This window comes from Salvelinus namaycush, chromosome 10 (assembly GCF_016432855.1).
Source record: "Salvelinus namaycush isolate Seneca chromosome 10, SaNama_1.0, whole genome shotgun sequence".
Taxonomy (NCBI): Eukaryota; Metazoa; Chordata; class Actinopteri; order Salmoniformes; family Salmonidae; genus Salvelinus; species Salvelinus namaycush.
Window position 1 is genome coordinate 43609857 of NC_052316.1, and position 23812 is coordinate 43633668.

Below are 23812 nucleotides of genomic sequence, written 5' to 3' on the forward strand. Positions count from 1 at the left end.
GGCCATTGTGTTTCTGAACAGACGCGTGTGTGTGTGATTGTGTTGTGTTGTGGAGTTGCCTGGGTCACCCTATCTGTCTGGGCTCAGGGATGACGGGATCATTTGGCTGTCGGCGATGTGGATTTTCGGGTGTCATTACATGCGTGGGCGAGAGCACAAAGAGGATGTGATAGGTCATTTTAAATTGACGTCAGAGAAAATCTCTGACCCCTCTATAGTGCTCTGCCCTGGCAGGCTGTGTCATCATATCACTAGTCAGGGTATTGTAACGTTACAGGGGGAGAACAGAGAGAGTGCAGGGAGAGAGAGAGAAAGAGGGATAGCCTGAGAAATAAAGGAGCGGGGAACAGCCGGTGATCTCTTTATACGGCTTAGCAGGACAATTTATTTAAATGAGATACGGATGCAGAGAGTAAATGAGGTGACCTTCAACCCTAGGGTCATTGCCCTCTGTGTGCGTGATTGACAGCCTCTGTCATTGTGTAATAATGGCAGGGGGACTTGTTCCCAGGCATCTACAGATCCCCTGTTTCCCTATCCTCAATCTGTTCACAGATCATTTGTGTACATGGCGGTGGTGTGGAACATTTTTGATATACCCCATATGCAAAGCAAACACACTTCATATCCACATTTCCTGCATTAGATCATTACACCAGGATTATATAAACTTGTCATTTTTCAAATTGATTCAATATGTCTTTCAGTAGCATGATTTCATTCCAAACCAAGGAGATAAGTTCATTCAATAATTCAAAACAGTCATTTTGAAACACACTCCAGTTGATGACAATACATGATCATCAGCTGGACCCTATCATACAGCAGCTGAATCCTGAGACTGTAGAGAAATCACACATTACTATAATGACATAAGCCCAAGGGTTCTTTCCACATGATGTTTACTGTAACAACACTATAGACATGGGTGAGTGCATCAATATCTCCTTCTCTTTCCCCTTCTCTTTTCCCCTTCTCTTTTCCCCTTCTCTTTTCATCTTTTGCCAGGAAAGCGGAGTCAACCAGAGGTTAGAACCTGGACTGAGACCCTTTGATGAGCAGGAGGCAAACGCACAGCAGTGAGAACGAGACAGAGAGAGACAGAGAGAGACAGAGACAGAGAGGGGGGAGAGAGGGAGACAGAGCGAGGGAGGGAGACAGAGAGAGAGGGCGAGAGAGCGGGAGAGAGAGAGAGCGGGGAGAGAGAGAGAGAGAGAGAGAGAGAGAGAGAGAGAGAGAGAGGGCGAGAGAGAGAGAGAGAGAGGGCGAGAGAGAGAGAGAGGGCGAGAGAGAGAGGGCGAGAGAGAGAGAGAGAGAGAGAGAGAGAGAGAGAGAGAGAGAGAGAGAGAGAGAGAGAGAGAGAGAGAGAGAGAGAGAATTGTATACTATGTTCTAATAGCAATTATTATAACAATGGTCATTAAGACCCAGGGAGACCCAGTTAGATCCAGGGAGACCCAGTTAGATCCAGGGAGACCCAGTTAGATCCAGGGAGACCCAGGGAGACCCAGGGAGAGGGGAACAGGGCAGCAGACCCACCCTGATGACCCCTCAGGCAAGAGTCAGGGTAGCAGGGGCTCACCTCCTAGTCTGGCCCCCTGAACCCTCCATTCAGAGGTTGACACAACAGCCAGGCACCGCTGTGACCCGGTGGGTGTGACACTCAACCTTTGCCTTAACCTCCTGACCGCTGGTCACAGCTGCAGCTGGTCGGCCGCCTCAGACAGGGCAGAGGGGGAGAGAGGGAGATGAATGAAGAGAGGGCGGGAGAGTGAGATGGGGAGAGGAGATAAGTAGATAGTGAATGAGATGGAGGGGGGGGGGGGGGGGGGGGGGCAAGAAGATGGAGAAAGATGAAGAGAGGGAAAAGGAGAGGGAGAGAGGGAAAATGTTAGAGGGAGAGAGCATGAGATGAAGAAAGAAGAGGGAAGAGAGAGATAAAGAAAGAAGAGGGAAGAGAGAGATAAAGAAAGAAGAGTGAAGAGAGAGATAAAGAAAGAAGCGGGAAGAGAGAGATAAAGAAAGAAGAGGGAAGAGAGATAAAGAAAAAAGCGGGAAGAGAGAGATTAAGAAGAGGGAAGAGAGAGATAAAGAAAGAAGAGTGAAGAGAGAGATAAAAAAAGAAGAGTGAAGAGAGAGATAAAGAAAGAAGAGGGAAGAGAGAGATAAAGGTTGTGAAAAAGCACCAGAAACAAGACAAGCGGTGAGCGTTGAGCGTGGACACATCAGACCTCATCACCTCTCCACTGTCAGATCAGAGGAGCAGGGCCAGGTTTCATAGAGTCAGGCTGTGTGGGAAAATAACCCATGACCTCAGGGTCAAATCCTAACCAGGCTCAGAGCTTCTGCTTACAGCTCTCTGGATCTGAGCATGTGGATAATGCTGCCATTTTCTTGAATGAAGATAACACATCATCGTCTCTCTATGGCCAGAATGGAGGCAGGGCTGGCAAGAGTAGTTGCCTCTAACCACAGATCAAGGATCAGATTATTTGATCATCAGTCCAATCCTTACTTGGCTTCGTACTACCATCCTGATTTCACAAGCTTAGTAAAGTAGTTTAGTAAAGTAGCTCTAGTAAAGTAGCTCTAGTAAAGTAGCTCTAGTAAAGTAGCTCTAGTAAAGTAGCTTAGTAAAGTAAATTAGTAAAGTAGCTTAGTAAAGTAGCTGTAGTAAAGTAGCTTAGTAAAGTAGCTGTAGTAAAGTAGCTGTAGTAAAGTAGCTTAGTAAAGTAGCTGTGGTAAAGTAGCTTAGTAAAGTAGCTGTAGTAAAGTAGGTGTAGTAAAGTAGCTGTAGTAAAGTAGGTAGAGTAAAGTAGCTGTAGTAAAGTAGATGTAGTAAAGTAGCTGTAGTAAAGTAGCTTAGTAAAGTAGCTGTAGTAAAGTAGGTGTAGTAAAGTAGCTGTAGTAAAGTAGATAGAGTAAAGTAGATGTAGTAAAGTAGGTGTAGTAAAGTAGGTGTAGTAAAGTAAGTGTAGTAAAGTAGGTGTAGTAAAGTAGCTGTAGTAAAGTAGCTGTAGTAAAACATATTTTATGTAAGCTCGTGAGATCAGGATGGTAATACGAGGCGAATCCTAACTCTCAAATCCCATCCTAACCATTTTGGAGGATAATATCTGACCCTGTAACAGAAGTTAGGACCAATGTCCCCAGAAGCTGACCTCAGCTCAGTCAGAGTACAGTCTCCTCCCTCCTGCACTCCATGGCCTCCAGCGTGGCCTTCAGGGCCCCGATCTGGGTCATGTGACGATCTGACATTGCTGACACCTGACTCTCCAGCCTCCACAGCTTCTCCCTGTACTTCCTGCGAGTGTTCCGGTACGACCCTGTGGCCTTGCTGCAAAACAGAGACAGGTGGCTGTCAGAGACACTCACTAAGTTTATTGATTGAGTGAATTGATTAGCTAATTAAAAGTTACAGGATGCTCTAGCTGGAGACGACATTATAAAAACAGAGAAAGATGGCTGTCAAGAGTCAAGCGAAACCGGATTTAACTCCAGCCCTAATCTAGCTAACATCTGACTCCACGTATCAGCTGCACATCAACACCTTGAATAACTGAATCAGGTGTTTTAGTGTAGAGATACAGCAAGACACCTGCACACCCACTCGCTCTCTGTATGTCAAAGAGATACTATAGAGGGCGAACTGGAAGTAGTCGTAGAGGTAAGTAGTGGACAGGAAGTGGTCATATAAGTAGGAAGTGTGTTTCCCGGTTACCTGTGAGCTTGTGCGAGCCGAGCCATCTGCTCATCGTTGTCTCTCCTGCGAGAGGCGCTGTCGGAGAGAACCAGGTCCAGAGACTCCCTCACCGCCGACACTCTCCTCTTCAGCACCTGCTCCCTGGGAGACCACAACACAGGGGTGACTTTACTGTTCCACAAAGCTTCGTAGTGGATGTGGTACTTCATTTCCCTCAACATGACGACCCAGCCCCATTACTGCAAGTAAGGCAGGGTGCATTTGTTAAGTATTTGAACAAAGCCTGAGGCACAACAAAACACTCTCTCATTCCACACACACCCAACTTCAAGGACCCTCAGTGCCAATCTGGAAGGTATAACCTCAGGTAAGCCCCAGCAGACAGCCAGTAACAATTTACATCCTCAGTCTGCATTTCTCCTGATAGCGTTCCTAAGCAACTGTCTAACACCCCGCAACAGATGCCCTGAGAGATGGCCTGTATGGGCTGAAGTGATTCTGATCAGCTGAATACCTCTTTGTAAGTACACACACACAAACACACATACACACACACCTTCTCACACACACACACACACACACACACACACACACACACACACACACACACACACACACACACACACACACACACACACACACACACACACACACACACACACACACACACACACACACACAGTCTTGTACAGCTAACCTTGTGGGGACATACAATTCAGTCCCATTCAAAATCCTATTTTCCCTAACCCCTAACCCTAAACCTAAACCTAACCCTAATCCTAACCCGTACTCTTACCCTAACCCTAACCTTAACCCTAACCCTAACCCAAAAACCTAAACTTTATCCTAACCCTAAACCTAACCCTAGCTCCTAACCCTACAACTAACCCTAGCTCCTAACCTTAATATTTAACTTAATTCTAACCCTAACACTAATTCTAACCTTAACCCTAAACCCCCTAGAAATAGCATTTGACCTTGTGGGGACTAACAAAATGTCCCCAGCTGGTCAACTTTTTGTTCGTTTACTATTCTTGTAGGGACTTCTGGTCCCCACAAGAATAGTTAAACACGTCCACACACACACACACACACACACACACACACACACACACACACACACACACACACACACACACACACACACACACACACACACACACACACACACACACACACACACACACACACACACACACAAACACAAACTACAGAAGACCTTTTGTTTAAGATACATGCTCAATGCAAGTAATGCTAGTACCCCATGATGATAAACATGCCTTTAGGGTACAGTCAGTTAAGGACATATTTTCTCGTTTTACGTTCTATATTCAATGTAAAGTACCAACACTATATGTCTACAAACAGATAGGCCTCCAGGGAAGGTTGTGAGATGGCGGAGAGACACAGCTAGTTTGGATCCCTGAACCCGTCACTGGGAATTGTGTTCCTCAGAGTTCTATTTGTCCTCAGTGTTCTGAGAATGTCCCTTAGAGAACATTCCATTTGGGTAATGTTTCTTTGACATTGTTTGGAACATTTCTGGAACTTCACACTTGACTACAAAGTAGTGTCATCTTAAAATGTTATCCCATAACCTGGAAACCATATGAAAATATTCCCTTATATTTTTTAGTGTTTCTGACCGTTGCAGGACAGCCTGTAGCTCTCGAAGGATGGTGCGGTTTTGAGGCCCAGGGATGTCTCCATCGCTGCTTAGCTTATCCTCGTTCTCAGAAGTCCTCTGGAACACACAACAGGCAAATAGATGACAGGTAATTAGATCCTCGTTAGCTCCTAGCGTGCTAAGCTGTATATCCCTCTGATGCAATATGGTGCCGTAGGTCATCTACAATAACAGCGACAGAAACCCATTGGGCCTGTGTCATTGAACTCATGACTTCAGTTAAAGTTAAAGGATGCGATTAAGGGGGAATTCCCAGAGCAGGGTTTGGACCTGCTTCACAACAGACGCAAAGCATTGGTAAGATGTAGTGATTCTACAGTAGACAGACAGACAGTTACATAGATAGACAGGGAGGGAGGAAGAGAGAGGCTACCCGTCTATTATTTATACTTTCTTGGTACGTTGTTTGTTGTTGAAACAATAGAAAAGATACACATGTGAACAGCATACAGAAGTACCCCAACATCAACAACATCACACCTGCACAGGCCCACATGCTCACACCCCCATCTCCAGCGCCTGCATCACCCTGCCCAGACCCACCTGCACAGGCCCACATGCTCACACCCCCATCTCCAGCGCCTGCATCACCCTGCCCAGGCCCACATGCTCACACCCCCATCTCCAGCGCCTGCATCACCCTGCCCAGACCCACCTGCACAGGCCCACATGCTCACACCCCCATCTCCAGCGCCTGCATCACCCTGCCCAGGCCCACATGCTCACACCCCCATCTCCAGCGCCTGCATCACCCTGCCCAGACCCACCTGCACAGGCCCACATGCTCACACCCCCATCTCCAGCGCCTGCATCACCCTGCCCAGACCCACCTGCCCAGACCCAAATGCTCACACCCCCATCTCCAGCGCCTGCATCACCCTGCCCAGGCCCACATGCTCACACCCCCATCTCCAGCGCCTGCATCACCCTGCCCAGACCCACATGCTCACACCCCCATCTCCAGCGCCTGCATCACCCTGCCCAGACCCACCTGCCCAGGCCCACATGCTCACACCCCCATCTCCAGCGCCTGCATCACCCTGCCCAGACCCACATGCTCACACCACCATCTCCAGCGCCTGCATCACCCTGACCAGACCCACATGCTCACACCCCCATCTCCAGCGCCTGCATCACCCTGCCCAGACCCACCTGCCCAGGCCCACATGCTCACACCACCATCTCCAGCGCCTGCATCACCCTGACCAGACCCACATGCTCACACCACCATCTCCAGCGCCTGCATCACCCTGACCAGACCCACCTGCTCACACCACCATCTCCAGCGCCTGCATCACCCTGACCAGACCCACCTGCTCACACCACCATCTCCAGCGCCTGCATCACTCTCCACCACATGACCTCAAACTGCACCATTTTGTGTCTCCCGTCACCCACAAACTTTCAACATTTAGATAATAAAGCATTTGACCTTTCCGTTGTGTTAACGACGGAGGATTGTTCGATTTCCACTTAAGTATACATGTTTTCAAGATGATTGACGAGAAATTCAGATTTTAAATAATCTCTGTATGTCTAATAAATCACTGTGTTTATTTCATGAAAACAAACTCAAAATATATATGTTTTATAATGTATTTCCCTGAGCCTCCTTTTGAAATGCTCAGTCTGATTCTGTGGGTGTTGGTACATTTTCACAACTCTTAGTACAAAACTCATATCAGATCATTAAAAAGGCAGTTATTTCAAAACTATAAGCATATTTTCAATTGACTAAGTACAACACAAGTTACTTTTCTATCAAACGTTATCAACGTTTCATCTAGAAATACACAGTTCACATTACAAGACATATCGAGCAATTATTTAAAGTAATTTCCTTTCGCTCACATTACTGTTTATATAATTGTCTTGTCATCTGTTCAAATGCATTTTACTATGACTTAATCCCACTGCTCTTAATGAATCATTTAAGCCTATAGATTTTAAACTAGTTTGTCTACTACAGGTTGAGAACTACATGTCAAACGTCTAGGTGATGCCGGTACGGCGGAGTCAGGCGCAGCACACAGAGATGAGTAATAACTGTAACTTTACTCAAAAACAATATTCCATGAAGGAGACAAATAATCCAGGTCACAAAACAAGACAACTTGACAATAACAAACACGTACAAAACCAAGTGGGAAAACCAGAGGGTTAAATAGGGAACAATGATTATGGAATGGAAACCAGGTGTGTATAATGAAGACAAAAGAAATCGAAAATGAAACGTGGATCGGTGGTGACTAGAAAACCGGTGACGTCGAACGCCGACCGCCGAACGCCGCCCGAACAAGGAGAGGGACCAACTTCGGCAGAAGTCGTGACACTACATAATGAAAATGTATGTTTGTAAAGTATAAAGATATTAAGTATGATATATACTGTAATATATTATTATGATATTGACAAGAGATGAGACGCACTGTATGTTACAAATGGCCTGTACAGTAAACATGGTTCCAACATGAAGTTGCTGGGGTCTTCTTGATAGAGGGTTTCACACCGCTTTACTAAAATTGCATTGGCCAATACTGTACTGTAACACCATAATATATGTAATTTACATAGCAGACGTCACACTTTATCCAAAGTGATACCATTTTCCTAATTGACCCCAGTGGGAATCGAACCCAGAACTTTGGCGTTTATACTGCTATGCTCTTACTAATTGAGCCAGACAGGTCCACGACAATATACAAGTACAATACAATATGGTAAAATATAAATATAGGATTACTATAGATGTGAAAGGATCATGTTTTCCATCCCCAATGAGCCACCCTCCTTCTGGCCATTGATGAGGCACGCGATGACATCAATTCAGACCAATGTCAAGCTTGGATTCGCCATGCCGAAAGGTTTTTCCCCCAGCCGCGTGAACAATGAGGACATGTACTGCGATATCGATGAGAACCTATGGCCAAAGGCACAAGACAAGCTTGATGCAAATCAGTGCCTGCTAAATGTTATGTTTCTTTTCTTTCATTAAATTTCATTTGATTACAGTACATCTATGTTGTAATGATATCGGAACAGTACATTTACTTTTCGCATTAATGATTGGGAAAGACGTCTTCAAGTATCCCACCTTGGATCACACACGGCATAGAGATGATGGAAATTGGATTTTCAGTCAATGTTGATGGGTAGTGCCTAAAGTGCTGTAATTTACAGCACTGTGGCATATTAAATTCAAAGGGCAATTTTGAGACACGTTCTGTATCTTGCCTATTGGATTAACTGGTTGTTATATCAACTAAATTGAGACGATATCATTGTTGTGTTTTGGTGATTTACATACATTTTCTCATAATATTTTACAGTAAACTTGTGTTTTGGATCAATGGTTGTGTAGTGAAAGATGTCTCCAAACAAAATGAATGCACAATAAAAGGCTTTGAATATAAGACTTGCTGCATTACAAGTATTACCAGCCTGGTCTTATAGACTACATGTTAATCCAGGGGACTGGAATTAGTATGATATATTTTGTTTAGTATGGTCACATGAGACAGATGGTTACTTAAGTAGGGTGGTTGGTCAGGGTTGATGTGTGAGCGTATAACCCTAACCCTGTTAGCTAACCCTTCCCCTAACTGTAACCCTGTTAGCTAACCCTTCCCCTAACCGTAACCCTGTTAGCTAACCCTGACCATGTTAGCTAACCCTTCCCCTAACTGTAATCCTGTTAGCTAACCTTTCCCCTAACTGTAACCCTGTTAGCTAACCCTTCCCTTAACTGTAACCCTGTTAGCTAGCCCTTCCCCTAACTGTAACCCTGTCAGCTAACCCTTCCCCTAACCCTAACCCTGTTAGCTAACCCTTCCCCTAACTGTAACCCTGTTAGCTAACCCTTCCCCTAACCGTAACCCTGTTAGCTAACCCTAACCCTGTTAGCTAACCCTTCCCTTAACCCTGTTAGCTAACCCTAACCTTAACCCTGTTAGCTAACCCTTCCCCTAACCTTAACCCTGTCAGCTAACCCTTCCCCTAACCTTAACCCTGTCAGCTAACCCTTCCCCTAACTGTAACCCTGTTAGCTAACCTTTCCCCTAACTGTAACCCTGTTAGCTAACCCCTCTCCTAACCGTAACCCTGTTAGCTAACCCTAACCCTGTTAGCTAACCCTTCCCCTAACCCTAACCCTGTTAGCTAACCCTTCCCCTAACCCTGTTAGCTAACCCTTCCCCTAACTGTAACCCTGTTAGCTAACCCTTCCCCTAACATTAACCCTGTTAGCTAACCTTTCCCCTAACTGTAACCCTGTTAGCTAACCCTTCCCCTAACCTTAACCCTGTTAGCTAACCCTTCCCCTAACTTTAACCCTGTTAGCTAACCCTTCCTCTAACCGTAACCCTGTTAGCTAACCCTTCCCCTAACTGTAACCCTGTCAGCTAACCCTTCCCCTAACCCTAACCCTGTTAGCTAACCCTTCCCCTAACTGTAACCCTGTTAGCTAACCCTTCCCCTAACCGTAACCCTGTTAGCTAACCCTAACCCTGTTAGCTAACCCTTCCCCTAACCTTAACCCTGTTAGCTAACCCTTCCCCTAACCTTAACCCTGTCAGCTAACCCTTCCCCTAACCTTAACCCTGTCAGCTAACCCTTCCCCTAACTGTAACCCTGTTAGCTAACCTTTCCCCTAACTGTAACCCTGTTAGCTAACCCCTCTCCTAACCGTAACCCTGTTAGCTAACCCTTCCCCTAACCCTAACCCTGTTAGCTAACCCTTCCCCTAACCCTAACCAGGTAGGCTAGTTGAGAACAAGTTCTCATTTACAACTGCGACCTGGCCAAGATAAAGCAAAGCAGTGCAACACAAACAACAACACAGAGTTACACATGGAATAAACAAGCGTACAGTCAATAACACAATAGAAAAAAAATAAAGTCTATATACAGTGTGTACAAATGGCGTGAGGAGTTAAGGCAATAAATAGGCCATAGTAGCGAAGTAATTACAATTTAGCAAATGAACACTGGAGAGATAGATGAGTAGATGGTGTTGTGCAAGTAGAAATACTGGTGTGCAAAAGAGCAGAAAAGTAAATAAAAATATATGGGGATGAGGTAGTTGGTTGGGCTATTTACAGATGGGCTATGTACAGCTGCAGCGATCGGTTAGCTGCTCAGATAGCTGATGTTTAAAGTGAGGGAAATATAAGTGTTGTTGGAATTTATATGTTTAAATTAATGATTATAATACTCCACCCTGAAACCATATAATTGTATGAAGTTGACTAGAATCATAAAGTTATAATTAATGATGTGTGTAGTTTTAGTCAGTAAAACAATATGTCTCTACAGTATCTTAAACACAGATTGTCTGAGCAAGATTCGGTGCCGACCTTGGCTGGGGGGCCACTGAGAGTACTTCCCAGGGTCTCCCTATCTTGAGGGAGGACGGGGAGTGATTCTCACGGACTCCCCTAATCTTTGTTGGCTGGGTAGCAGGACAGTATGTGCGTAGGACACCTACTGTTTGTGTGTAAATGTATGTGCGTATGATATCTACTGTTTGTGTGGAAGTATGTGCGCAGCTATAAAATGGATGTCTTTGTATTCTTGACTTTAGAACGTTCTCTGAATAAACTGTGCTAACCTTTTGCATAAGCTGAGTCTTTGACTAATTATTATTATACCCATGGTCTTACAAACCTCGGGGATTGGTCAGAGCTATTTATTGTTAGTTATCATCATTGGGATTGAAAATTCTCGTGACAATAAGTCCCCAGCTTCAGCGATTTTTGCAATTCGTTCCAGTCATTGGCAGCAGACAACTGGAACGAAACGCGGCCAAAGTAGGTGTTGGCTTTGGGGATGACCAGTAAGATATACCTGCTGGAGCGCGTGCTACGGGTGGGTGTTGTTATCGTGACCAGTGAGCTGAGATAAGGCGGAGCTTTACCTAGCATAGACTTATAGATGACCTGGAGCCAGTGGGTCTGGCGACGAATATGTAGTGAGGGCCAGCCGACTAGAGCATACAGGTCGCAGTGGTGGGTGGTATAAGGGGCTTTGGTGACAAAACGGATGGCACTGTGATAGACTGCATCCAGTTTGCTGAGTAGAGTATTGGAAGCTATTTTGTAAATTACATCGCCGAAGTCGAGGATCGGTAGGATAGTCAGTTTTACTAGGGTAAGTTTTGCGGCGTGAGTGAAGGAGGCTTTGTTGCGAAATAGGAAGCCGATTCTAGATTTAATTTTGGATTGGAGATGTTTAATATGAGTCTGGAAGGAGAGTTTACAGTCTAGCCAGACACCTAGGTATTTGTAGTTGTCCACATATTCTAAGTCAGAACCGTCCAGAGTAGTGATGCTAGTCGGGCGGGCGGGTGCGGGCAGCGAACAGTTGAAAAGCATGCATTTGGTTTTACTAGCGTTTAAGAGCAGTTGGAGGCCACGGAAGGAGTGTTGTATGGCATTGAAGCTCGTTTGGAGGCTAGTTAACACAGTGTCCAAAGAAGGGCCAGATGTATACAGAATGGTGTCGTCTACGTAGAGGTGGATCAGGGAATCACCCGCAGCAAGAGCGACATCGTTGATATATATAGAGAAAAGAGTCAGCCCGAGAATTGAACCCTGTGGTACCCCCATAGAGACTGCCAGAGGTCCGGACAACAGGCCCTCCGATTTGACACACTGAACAATGTCTGAGAAGTAGTTGGTAAACCAGGTGAGGCAGTCATTTGAGAAACCAAGGCTGTTGAGTCTGCCGATAAGAATACGGTGATTGACCGAGTCGAAAGCCTTGGCCAGGTCGATGAAGACGGCTGCACAGTGCTGTCTTTTATCAATGGTGGTTATGATATTGTTTAGTACCTTGAGCGTGGCTGAGGTGCACCCGTGACCAGCTCGAAAACCAGATTGCACAACGGAGAAGGTATGGTGGGATTCTGGTCAGAAATGGTCTGTTTAACATGGTTTTCGAAGACTTTAGAAAGGCAGGGTAGGATGGATATAGGTCTTTAACCCTTTTACCTAACCCTTCCCCTAACCTTAACCCTGTTAGCTAACCCTTCCCCTAACCTTAACCCTTTTACCTAACCCTTCCCCTAACCTTATCCCTGTTAGCTAACCCTTCCCCTAACCTTAACCCTTTTACCTAACCCTTCCCCTAACCTTATCCCTGTTAGCTAACCCTTCCCCTAACCTTAACCCTTTTTGCTAACCCTTCCCCTAACCTTAACCCTGTTAGCTAACCCTTCCCCTAACCTTAACCCTTTTTGCTAACCCTTCCCCTAACCTTAACCCTGTTAGCTAACCCTTCCCCTAACCCTATAAGCTAACTCCAAAACTTAACCCTAACCCCTAGCCTAGCTAACGTCAGCACCTAGCTAGAATTTGTTTCGCAAATTCCTGACATATTGTACATTTAACAAATTCGTAACATATACGAATTGTATTCATCAAGGATCTCTCTCTGTACTTTGCTCCGTTCATCTTTGCCTCGATCCTGACTAGTCTCCCAGTCCCTGATGCTGAAAAATGGTACCAGGCTTCCTCCAGACGTGGCACTTGGCATTCAGGCCAAAGACTTCAATCTTGGTTTCATCAGATGAGAGAATCTTGTTTCTCATGGTCTGAGAGTCCTTTATGTGCCTTTTGGAAAACTCCAAGCGGGCTGTCATGTGCTTTTTACTGAGGAGGGGCTTCAGTATGGCCACTCACCATAAATGCCTAATTGGTGGATTGCTGCAGAGATGGTTGGCCTTCTGGAAGGTTCTCCCATCTCCACAGAGAAACTCTAGAGCTCTGTCAGAGTGACCATCGGGTTCTTGTCTGAGGCCCTTCTCCTCCGATTGCTCAGTTTGGCCGGGAGGCCAGCTCTAGGAAGAGTCTTGGTGGTTCCAAACTTCTTCCATTTAAGAATGATGGAGGCCACTGTGTTCTTGGGAACCTTCAATGTTGCAGAAATGTTTTGGTACCTTTCCCCCAGACACAATCCTGTCTCAGAGCTCTACGGACAATTCCTTCGACCTCATGACTTGGTTTTTGCTCTGACATGCACTGTCAACTGTGGGACATATAGACAGGTGTGTGCCTTTCCAATCAATTGAATTTACCACAGGTGGACTCCAATCAAGTTGTAGAAACATCTTAAGGATGATCAATGGAAACAGGATGCATCTCAGCTCAATTTAGAGTCTCATAACAAAGGATCTGATTACCTTTGTAAATAAGGTAGTTCTGTTATTTGTTTTTAATACATTTACAAACATTTCTAAAAACCTGTTTTCAATTTGTCATTATGGGGTATTGTGTGTAGATTGCTGAGGATACTTTTTTATTTAATCAATTTCAGAATTAGGCTGTAACGTAACAAAATGTGGAAAAAGTCAAGGGTCTGAATACTTTCCCAAGGTACTGTACATACAGATTAATACAAAATGCTCTGAGACCAGGTTGGTATTACCAGTTTGCAGTTTTGTACTAAGAGATTTGAAAATTCACCACATACTTGCGAAAACAGCACCAAAGTTATTGAAAAAAAAACATGAAATATATTTACATACACAGCCCTGATTGGTGGATAGGATCGTCTAGAGACTCAAGCACCTACTCTTCCTACCCCTTCAAAGTAGGAGGAAACATATGCAAGTAAAAGATGACTGGTCATTGATCAGAAGAATCAGATCAGATTGTGATGTCCTGCTACCTGCTGTTCTGTCCTGTCCTCTATCTCCTCAGTGAGGCTCTCAGATGGTTAGGTTAGGTTAAGTTAAAGTTAGGGTTAGGGTTGCTATCTGCTGTTCTGTCCTGTCCTCTATCTCCTCAGTGAGGCTCTCAGATGGTTAGGTTAGGTTCAAGTTAAGGTTAGGGTTAGGTTAGGGTTGTTACCTGCTGTTCTGTCCTGTCCTCTATCTCCTCAGTGAGGCTCTCAGATGGTTAGGTTAAGGTTAAGTTAAAGTTGGGGTTAGGGTTGTTACCTGCTGTTCTGTCCTCCTGTCCTCTATCTCCTCAGCGAGGCTCTCAGAGATCAGGGCTCCAGCTGCATCCTGGGCCTTCTGGGCCATTAGACTCCAGTCCAGACACCTCCGCTCCTTCTCCGTCAGACGGATTAAACCTCGCAGCTCCGACATCTCCTCCTGTATAATAGATCATATAATAATGTATTCCCTTCAGCAGACGCTTTTATCCAAAGCGTCTTGTCTTACAGTCAGTCAGTCATACATGTTTTACCTATGGGTGGTCCCGGGAATAGAACCCACTATGGTGACAATGCAAGTGTCACACTCTACCAACTGAGATAAAGAGGTTCACAAAGATAAGACATAACCCCATAGTCAAGCTCAGACATTTCCTGAAGAACACACTAGTCGTTAGTAAATTATTCCTTTTGGGTCGAGACAAAAAAAAAGTGGGTCGAGGCTATAAATATTGGTTTTGTTTTTTTGTGCATCAGAGGAAGCTTCCAAAGGGCTCACAGCATAAAAAAATGTGTTAAGACAAGCACTAATGTAGACTCAATCGGTCCATCCAGAAATATCTGTCTGGAAATATCTGTTTGGAAATATCTGTCTGGAAATATCTGCCTCTATAAATAGTTTGGCCTCTCCTGGCTATATGCAAATGAGGATGAATTTAGCAGCCCTCTGAATTTAATTATTCTTTTGAAATGATTATTCTGATTCCACACCATGCTTCTGGGCTATGCTCATTACACTATGATTATTATGTTGATATCTTCATCTCTGGATCTTACAGTCTACTACTGTGTAGTTGCTTATTGTAAAACAAAAAAGACTGTCATTGTATCTCTCTTTGGTCAAAACTATACACACCATGTATATAGCAAAGTTATAGTTATACTGTTGGATAATCAAAGACAGAAATAGTATGTCCATAATTCTAGTATTCAGATTCATATTTCATGAATTGAATGTAAAGCCAAAACAGTACAGTAGAGTGTATAGTACAATATATATCACCCACCCTGACAGTGACTAGGTCATAGAGCAGAACAGCCTTCTCTCTATTGGTACTCTGGGGGTTGGAGGTGTCCTGGCCCCCCTGTCCTCCGCGGCTCCCTCTAAGCCCAGCCAGGGTGCCTGTATCTGGGCTGAGATTCCCCTCTCCTCCAGGCCCTGGCTTAGGGACACACACTGCTGCCCTGTCCAGCTTCAACCGCTCAATACGCTCCCGAATGTCCGCCTCGCACCCCTCTACCTCGGACCCCCTGTGGTGAGAGTAGGTTGTGTTTTATCAGACAATGTTTTGATGTTGTTTCAGTTTTAAATGTTTGTCAATGTTATTGCATGAAGCCAAAGGGAGATGTTCACATGTTGTGGACAATAACAGTTTTTCTACTATAGTCAGAAGATGCTATTTGATCTGCCACAGACAGACCTGGCTGGATAATAAAGATGGAACCTGGTCTGGATGTGTGTTTCTGTCTCAACAGCACCCCCTGGTGTTGAGAAGGAGGTTGACAACTCCTCAGTTCTTAGACTCCTTAGGGACGGCCTGGGACTGCTGGGCTGCTGACTCTCCATGACCGGGCCTGGGAAGAGGAATTAACTGCTATGAGTGTGTGTGTGTGTGTGTGTGTGTGTGTGTGTGTGTGTGTGTGTGTGTGTGTGTGTGTGTGTGTGTGTGTGTGTGTGTGTGTGTGTGTGTGTGTGTGTGTGTGTGTGTGTGTGTGTGTGTGTGTGTTAGCCACCTGCTATGTGTCTCCAGTGTGGTATGACCTGCTGTCTCCTGCCCTCGTACACAGACAGTAACTCACTGTAGGCCTCCTCACACTCCTCGCTGTCGATCAAACAGGGAAAACGTTTCATCAGTATATATAGCAGCAGCACAACACTCGCAGAGCACAAGGTCATAGAGGAACAGGTGTCACCACGGAATGTATGTACATTTAACACACTAATGTAGGTCGTCACAGTGCTACATAACCTCATCCCCAGGCTCAATTGCTACCACATATGTTCGATAGAGAAAGAGCCGGCTGGTGGACGAGATTAAGTGCTACGACTCCAAACACCATCATCAAGTTCGCTGACGACACGACCGACGGTAGGACTGATCACCGATGACGAAGAGGCAGCCAATAGGAAGGAAGTCAGAGACCTGGAACTGCGCTGCCAGGACAACAACCTCTTCCTCAACGTCAGAAAGACAAAGGAGCTGATGGTGGACTACAGGAAACATAAGGGGCGAGCACGCCCCTCATCCACATCGATGGTGCTGTGGTGGAGCAGGTCTTACAGATTCGAGTTCCTCTGTGTGTCCACATCACTGAGACATGAACATGGTCCACACAGTGGTGAAGAGGGCACGACAACGCCTCTTCCCCCTCAGGGGGCTGAGAAGATTTGACATGGGCCCTCAGATCCTCAAAAACATGGACAGCTGCACCAATGAGAACATCTTGACGAGCTGCATACCCACTTGGTACGACAACCGCAAGGCGCTACAGAGGGTAGTGCGTACGGCCCAGTACATCACTGGGGACGAGCTCCCTGACATCCAGTACCTCTTTACTAGGCGGTGTCAGAGGAAGGCCCCAAAAATTGTCAAAGACTTCAGCCACCCTAGTCATAGACTGTTCTCTCTGCTACCGCACGGCAAGAGCTACGAGGAACCAACAGGACCCTGAACAGCTGCTACCACAAAGCCTTAAGACTACTGAACAAGACTGCTAAATAGCTAATCTATTGGCTACCAGGACTCTCTTGCACTGACTCTATATACACCCACTGGACTCTACCCACACACTGTCACACACTGGACTCTCCCCACACACTGTCACATACTGGACTCTACCCACATACTGGACTCTACCCACACACTGGACTCTACCCACATACTGGACTCTACCCACACACTGACACACACTGGACTCTACCCACATACTGGACTCTACCCACACACTGACACACACTGGACTCTACCCACATACTGGACTCTACCCACACACTGAAACAAACTGGACTCTACCCACATACTGGACTCTACCCACACACTGGACTCTACCCACATACTGGACTCTACCCACACACTGACACACACTGGACTCTACCCACATACTGGACTCTACCCACACACTGAAACATACTGGACTCTACCCACACACTGGACTCTACCCACACACTGGACTCTACCCACACACTGAACTCTACCCACACACTGACACACACTGGACTCTACCCACACACTGACACACACTGGACTCTACCCACACACTGACACACACTGGACTCTACCCACACACTGTCACATACTGGACTCTACCCACATACTGGACTCTACCCACACACTGTCACACACTGGACTCTACCCACACACTGGACTCTACCCACACACTGACACACACTGGACTCTACCCACACACTGGACTCTACCCACACACTGGACTCTACCCACACACTGACACACACTGGACTCTACCCACACACTGGACTCTACCCACACACTGACACACACTGGACTCTACCCACATACTGGACTCTACCCACACACTGACACACACTGTCACATACTGGACTCTACCCACACACTGGACTCTACCCACACACTGGACTCTACCCACACACTGGACTCTACCCACACACTGGACTCTACCCACACACTGTCACATACTGGACTCTACCCACACACTGGACTCTACCCACACACTGAAACATACTGGACTCTACCCACACACTGACACACACTGGACTCTACCCACACCCTGACACACACTGGACTCTACCCACACACTGGACTCTACCCACACACTGTCACACACTGGACTCTACCCACACACTGGACTCTACCCACACACTGTCACATACTGGACTCTACCCACCCACTCACACATACTTACACTGACACCTCAACAAACACATACAGACTACAAACGCCTGCACACACTTAACACGTACACGCATGTATACTGACACCACACACACACACACTCACACATACACACACTCACACACACACACACACTCACACACACGTACATACACTCACACACACACACACACACACACACACACACTCACACATACATACACTCACACATACACACACTCACACATACATACACTCACACATACACACACTCACACATACACACACTCACACATACACACACTCACACACACACTCACTCACACACACACACACTCACACATACATACACTCACACACACTTTCACCCTCACCACATACACTGCTGCTACTGTTTATTATCTATCTTGTTGCCTAGTCATGTTCATAGCTACCTAAATTACCTCCCCTCCCCCTGCACATGGACTCGATTTTTCTGCTTCCTGTATATAGCCATGTTAATTTCTACTTCCTGTATATAGCCATGTTATTGTCTACTTCCTGTATATAGCCATGTTATTGTCTACTTCCTGTATATAGCCATGTTATTGTCTACTCCCTGTATATAGCCATGTTATTGTCTACTTCCTGTATATAGCCATGTTATTGTCTACTCCCTGTATATAGCCATGTTATTGTCTACTTCCTGTATATAGCCATGTTATTTTCTACTCCCTGTATATAGCCATGTTATTGTCTACTTCCTGTATATAGCCATGTTATTGTCTACTTCCTGTATATAGCCATGTTATTGTCTACTCCCTGTATATAGCCATGTTATTGTCTACTTCCTGTATATAGCCATGTTATTTTCTACTCCCTGTATATAGCCATGTTATTGTCTACTTCCTGTATATAGCCATGTTATTGTCTACTTCCTGTATATAGCCATGTTATTGTCTACTCCCTGTATATAGCCATGTTATTGTCTACTCCCTGTATATAGCCATGTTATTGTCTACTTCCTGTATATAGCCATGTTATTGTCTACTCCCTGTATATAGCCATGTTATTTTCCACTCCCTGTATATAGCCATGTTATTTTCCACTCCCTGTATATAGCCATGTTATTGTCTACTTCCTGTATATAGCCATGTTATTTTCCACTCCCTGTATATAGCCATGTTATTTTCCACTCCCTGTATATAGCCATGTGTGTGTCTGTACCAGTATTGGAGAGCCATCTGCAGGGCTGTGCTGTCAGCTTCGTGTCTGCTGAGCGTCATACTGATCTGCTCAGACTCTCCCTTTCTCCTGTCCAGAGCTGCAGTCAGACGCTCGTTCCGGGCCTTCAGCCTTTCTATACACCTGTGGGGGTTAGCGAGGGAGGTCAGGGCCACGACACACAACACAACACACACCACACAACACACAACACACCACACAACACACCACTTGGGAAACACTGACCCACACCAGCAGATCTGGGATCTATTCCATGTTGTAATTTAACCCTCTCAGTTGTACGTACCTCTGTAGTCTGTCTGTCTCACCCTCCAGGCTGACGCTGGGGCTGGGGCTACGACAGGGGCTGCCTTGTGGAACACTCCCAGGCCAGGGGGAGGGTGATGGAGAGGCCGAGGAGGATATGTCCCCCCCAGTTGAGAGGGCCGGGAAGATCCCCATGGCGATGGGTCTCCTGAGGAACAGAGGTGACCCGGGGAAGGGAGGAGAGCCAAGGAATGAAGGGGAACCAGGGGAACCAGGGGAGGCCCAGCCAGGACTCAGAACCACACCACTGGAGCTCCCTGAGGAGCTGTAGGGAGGAGAGAGGCTGCCTGATCGCCACGCCTTATGGAGACCCAGTAACTGGCACCAGACCCATAGACAGAGAGAGTTTAGCCATTCGCCAGCAGACAGACATAGTTTGACCATTGTGGTTTCAACCAAAGCATTATGATGCTAGATCAGAAAGATACAGTAAGGTCATAGCTCTCCCTAGCTCTCTGATTGGCTAGTTTGTGGAGTTTTCACTAAATTGATTACACAAATCCTTTTAGATCTAGGATTACTGAGATGTAGCCTGTTGCACTTCCACCTACCCTCTCATGTAGACTGTTCCTCTCAACCTCTATGTCTCCCACCGTGACCTTTGCCCCCTCCAGTTCTTCCTGTCTGCTTTGCAGGCTGCTGCGCAGGTCACAGTTCCGCTGGTGAAGTGCCAGGATGTCCTTCTGGTATTGCTGACGCTCCTCAGGGGGCAGACCAGACGGGTATGAGATCCCAAACTCTCTCTCCATCTCCTCTAAGACCTGAGGAGAAGTTTGAGGTCACACATAAGTTAATTAGTTAGGCATGATTCCAGGGTAATTAGGTTTTGAGGCCCACGTGGTAATTAGCCTACATAGGTCACTCAACTGGTAGTTAACAGCACTGTAGCCTGTGTTTCGAAAATATCCTGTTAGTGTGTAAAAATAAAGTTACAAGTTTAAATATAGTTCACGTTGATAAAGCGTTATTCCAACTAGCTTGTTACATGGTAATAAAAAATGATGTCACATCATTCCTTATCACCTGAGATTGTGACCGTGTCTCACCTGTGTGACTTGTACCCAGCTGTCCCTGGCGGCTGTGAGGTGTTCCGTCGGTCCGTCCCGGCCACAGGCAGTGTGAGAGGCAGCCCAGGCCCTCCTGGTGTTGATGGAACCCTCCAGAACAGACATGACTCCCTGGAGTTCTGACCATGCTTCACCACTACCCTCTGCAGGACAACACAGAGCAGACAAGCTATTACGGTCATCACTAAAGATCTGTACACCATTTAGAAAGTCTATATATTCTATTCATTATAAATGTTGTGAAAGGATGTGGTTAACGTACTGATTGTCTACTCTTTGTAGTCAGCTGCTAACATTTGGATATTGGTAATCCCGTCCCCAGCCAGCTCTGCAGTAGCAAACAACTGAGCCTGGGGATGAGGTGAGGATATGGGTAAACTGAGCCTGGGGATGAGGTTAGGATATTGGTAAACTGAGCCTGGGGATGAGGTTAGGATATGGGTAAACTGAGCCTGGGGATGAGGTTAGGATATGGGTAAACTGAGCCTGGGGATGAGGTTAGGATATGGGTAAACTGAGCCTGGGGATGAGGTTAGGATATGGGTAAACTGAGCCTGGGGATGAGGTTAGGATATGGGTAAACTGAGCCTGGGGATGAGGTTAGGATATGGGTAAACTGAGCCTGGGGATGAGGTTAGGATATGGGTAAACTGAGCCTGGGGATGAGGTTAGGATATGGGTAAACTGAGCCTGGGGATGAGGTTAGGATATGGGTAAACTGAGCCTGGGGATGAGGTTAGGATATGGGTAAACTGAGCCTGGGGATGAGGTTAGGATATGGGTAAACTGAGCCTGGGGATGAGGTTAGGATATGGATAAACTGAGCCTGGGGATGAGGTTATGATATGGGTAAACTGAGCCTGGGGATGAGGTTAGGATATGGGTAAACTGAGACAAGTATGAACGCGTTCTACTGTTTCTAAACGAGCATTCAGAAGATCGTGACCAAGAAACAAAAACAGGCGGATTACCAAGAAAATGAAAACCTCACAAATGATAGAGGCTGTTCTTTTCTTTGGACACACAAATAGATTATGTTTGGTCTGGCACAGTAGCCAGAAGTACAACCATCATCCCTTTCTGCTCAATGCCACAAAGCACAGCACACACAGAGAGAGAGAGAGAGAGAGAGATGGATGGATGGATGTGTGGGTATTGTGAATTGTGAAGTCATGCCATGGAGCCTATGCCAACCTCTGTTGGTTACTGGTGCTTTAGATGCGGTGCCAGTGTGTTTCTCTGGGTTGCAGAGGGATGGAGGAGGGCTGGACAGGGAGGCTGGAGCCGGAGGGAGGATGACTGGCTCCTGTGGTTTAAGGTCATCTGGATCACTGAAGAGGAAAGAAGTACATCGTTCTATGAACCAGCAGCTCAGGGTAAGTCTAGTGATATTTTACAGCTCCATGAAGAATGTTCTCTCTCTCTCTTTCTCTAACACACACCTTGGTGCTTGTAATGCGCCCATTTTCCTGTTGAGTTCAGCAATGATGCTGAGTAGATTCCCGACCTCCGCCTCACACTGAGCCAGCTCTGCCTGGGAGGGCTCAGAGTTCACCTCGGGGTCAGGGGTCATTGTGGTTACCAGGGTAACCGGGGTCATCTCCTCTCCCTCTGACTGTATGTCCAGGGTATCAGATCTCCCTCGTTTGAACTCCTGTGTGGAAATAATGGACATTTTTTCTGACTACATTTTGTTTCATAAAATATATGAGTCAATTCAATGACCTTTGTTCTTTACTGTAAACAAACACTAATGATTTGATATGACCTTTGTTTTTTCCCGTAAACAAACACTAATGATTTGATATGACCGTTGTTCTTTACTGTAAACAAACACTAATGATTTGATATAACCTTTATTTTTTACTGTAAACAAACACTAAGGATTTGATATGACCTTTGTTTTTTACTGTAAACAAACACTAAGGATTTGATATGACCTTTGTTTTTTACTGTAAACAAACACCAAGGATTTGATATGACCTTTGTTTTTTACTGTAAACAAACACTAAGGATTTGATATGACCTTTCCATAGAGCTCTCCATTAAATGACTGACAGCTGCTGTGCTCGTGACACGGAGGTTATTGTTGTTCTCTTTGGACAACCATTGTTTTGAGAAGCGGACGTGTAGGAAACAGAAGCATCCTGCAAAACCACTTCCTGCTCAGAAATATGTAGCCCAAAAAACACCTATAAGTCATGCCAAACTCAAAACAACATCACTCTTTTACAACTACTTGCTTTAATTCTGATAGTGTATAAAATGTACAAATCAACCTACTTGAACTGTTAAACACAGTTGTCTTTTAAGCAACGTATAAGGAACATTAGTGACTGTGGTAACTGTACAACACACAGTAAACAGAAGGATGTGGAAAGTTAGAGTTTGAACCACAGATGATATCAAGCTCTCAACGACAATCATACAACCAGATAGATACACAGACAGACTTCAAAGTAATAAAAGAAGCTGGTCCCTGCATTATCTGACACACGAAAGTGTCCAATGAAAGACATCAATGGTGTGAGATCATTGCAACATGTGGGTTACTGTACAGGTACACGTAGCCTTCACGGTAAAAAAGCACTGTAGTATGACTGTTAGGAAGGCTACCCCTCAAATGTTTTCGTGCCAGCAGTCAGCACCTTTGAACGTGTGTCATGCTTGGTTTGGTACAAGATCAAATTGACAACCCCCCCCCTCCCCCCCCAAAAAAATCAGTTAGCAAAGAGGAGGACATGATAGACTTACCTCCATGGCTGCTGTATCAGAAGTTCACTGTGATTCTCCTGCTTCTATCGTTGTCCACTAACTGCCATTAAACACTCGAGAACTGAGCTAACCTCTGTGGTGCTACTGCAGCCAGACACTGCTATCCTGTTGCCTGTAGTTTTGTATAATTATACCTTCCAATGGTTCCTCCGTTTCTCTCTGTTGTAAAACTTCTGCCTGCCTGTGTGCTGCCTACCCTGCTTGACTGGGAGCCCCCCCCCCCCCCCCCCCCATATCTCTCTCTCTCTCTCTCTCTCTCTCT

At 45.7% G+C, this 23812-nt stretch overlaps 1 protein-coding gene and 1 long non-coding RNA gene across 4 annotated transcripts; one reads left to right on the forward strand and one right to left on the reverse strand.

Annotated features, from left to right (window-relative positions):
* Positions 1-2931: 2931 nt before the first annotated feature.
* Positions 2932-23748, reverse strand: ushbp1 (Usher syndrome 1C binding protein 1). Of its 3 annotated transcripts, none has more exons than XM_039002919.1 (14): positions 23530-23748; positions 22218-22429; positions 21970-22106; positions 20755-20918; positions 20260-20469; positions 19689-20026; positions 19385-19525; positions 16062-16150; positions 15773-15902; positions 15335-15578; positions 14329-14487; positions 5350-5447; positions 3722-3844; positions 2932-3337 (listed from the first exon to the last, which is right to left on the reverse strand). In XM_039002919.1, exons 1-14 carry the CDS (start codon positions 23533-23535, stop codon positions 3172-3174), a joined length of 2217 nt encoding a protein of 738 aa, XP_038858847.1. In that variant the 5' UTR covers positions 23536-23748; the 3' UTR covers positions 2932-3171. The 3 variants fall into 3 exon arrangements, with proteins under 3 accessions (XP_038858847.1, XP_038858846.1, XP_038858848.1); XM_039002918.1 differs by having other exon boundaries at positions 15749-15902; XM_039002920.1 differs by lacking the exon at positions 19385-19525 and having other exon boundaries at positions 15749-15902.
* Positions 2948-8412, forward strand: LOC120055056. Its single transcript, XR_005477656.1, has 3 exons — positions 2948-4223; positions 5358-5478; positions 7360-8412. It is a non-coding gene; the product is annotated as an uncharacterized LOC120055056 (long non-coding RNA).
* Positions 23749-23812: the final 64 nt, after the last annotated feature.

Coding starts and splice junctions, on each gene's coding strand:
- ushbp1 (XM_039002918.1), bottom strand. Junction 20,470..20,754: donor GCTGGGTACAAGTCACACAG/GTGAGACACGGT, acceptor ACTTCTCCTCAG/GTCTTAGAGGAGATGGAGAG. Junction 5,448..14,328: donor ACAGGAGGACAGAACAGCAG/GTAACAACCCTA, acceptor TGTGTGTTCCAG/AGGACTTCTGAGAACGAGGA.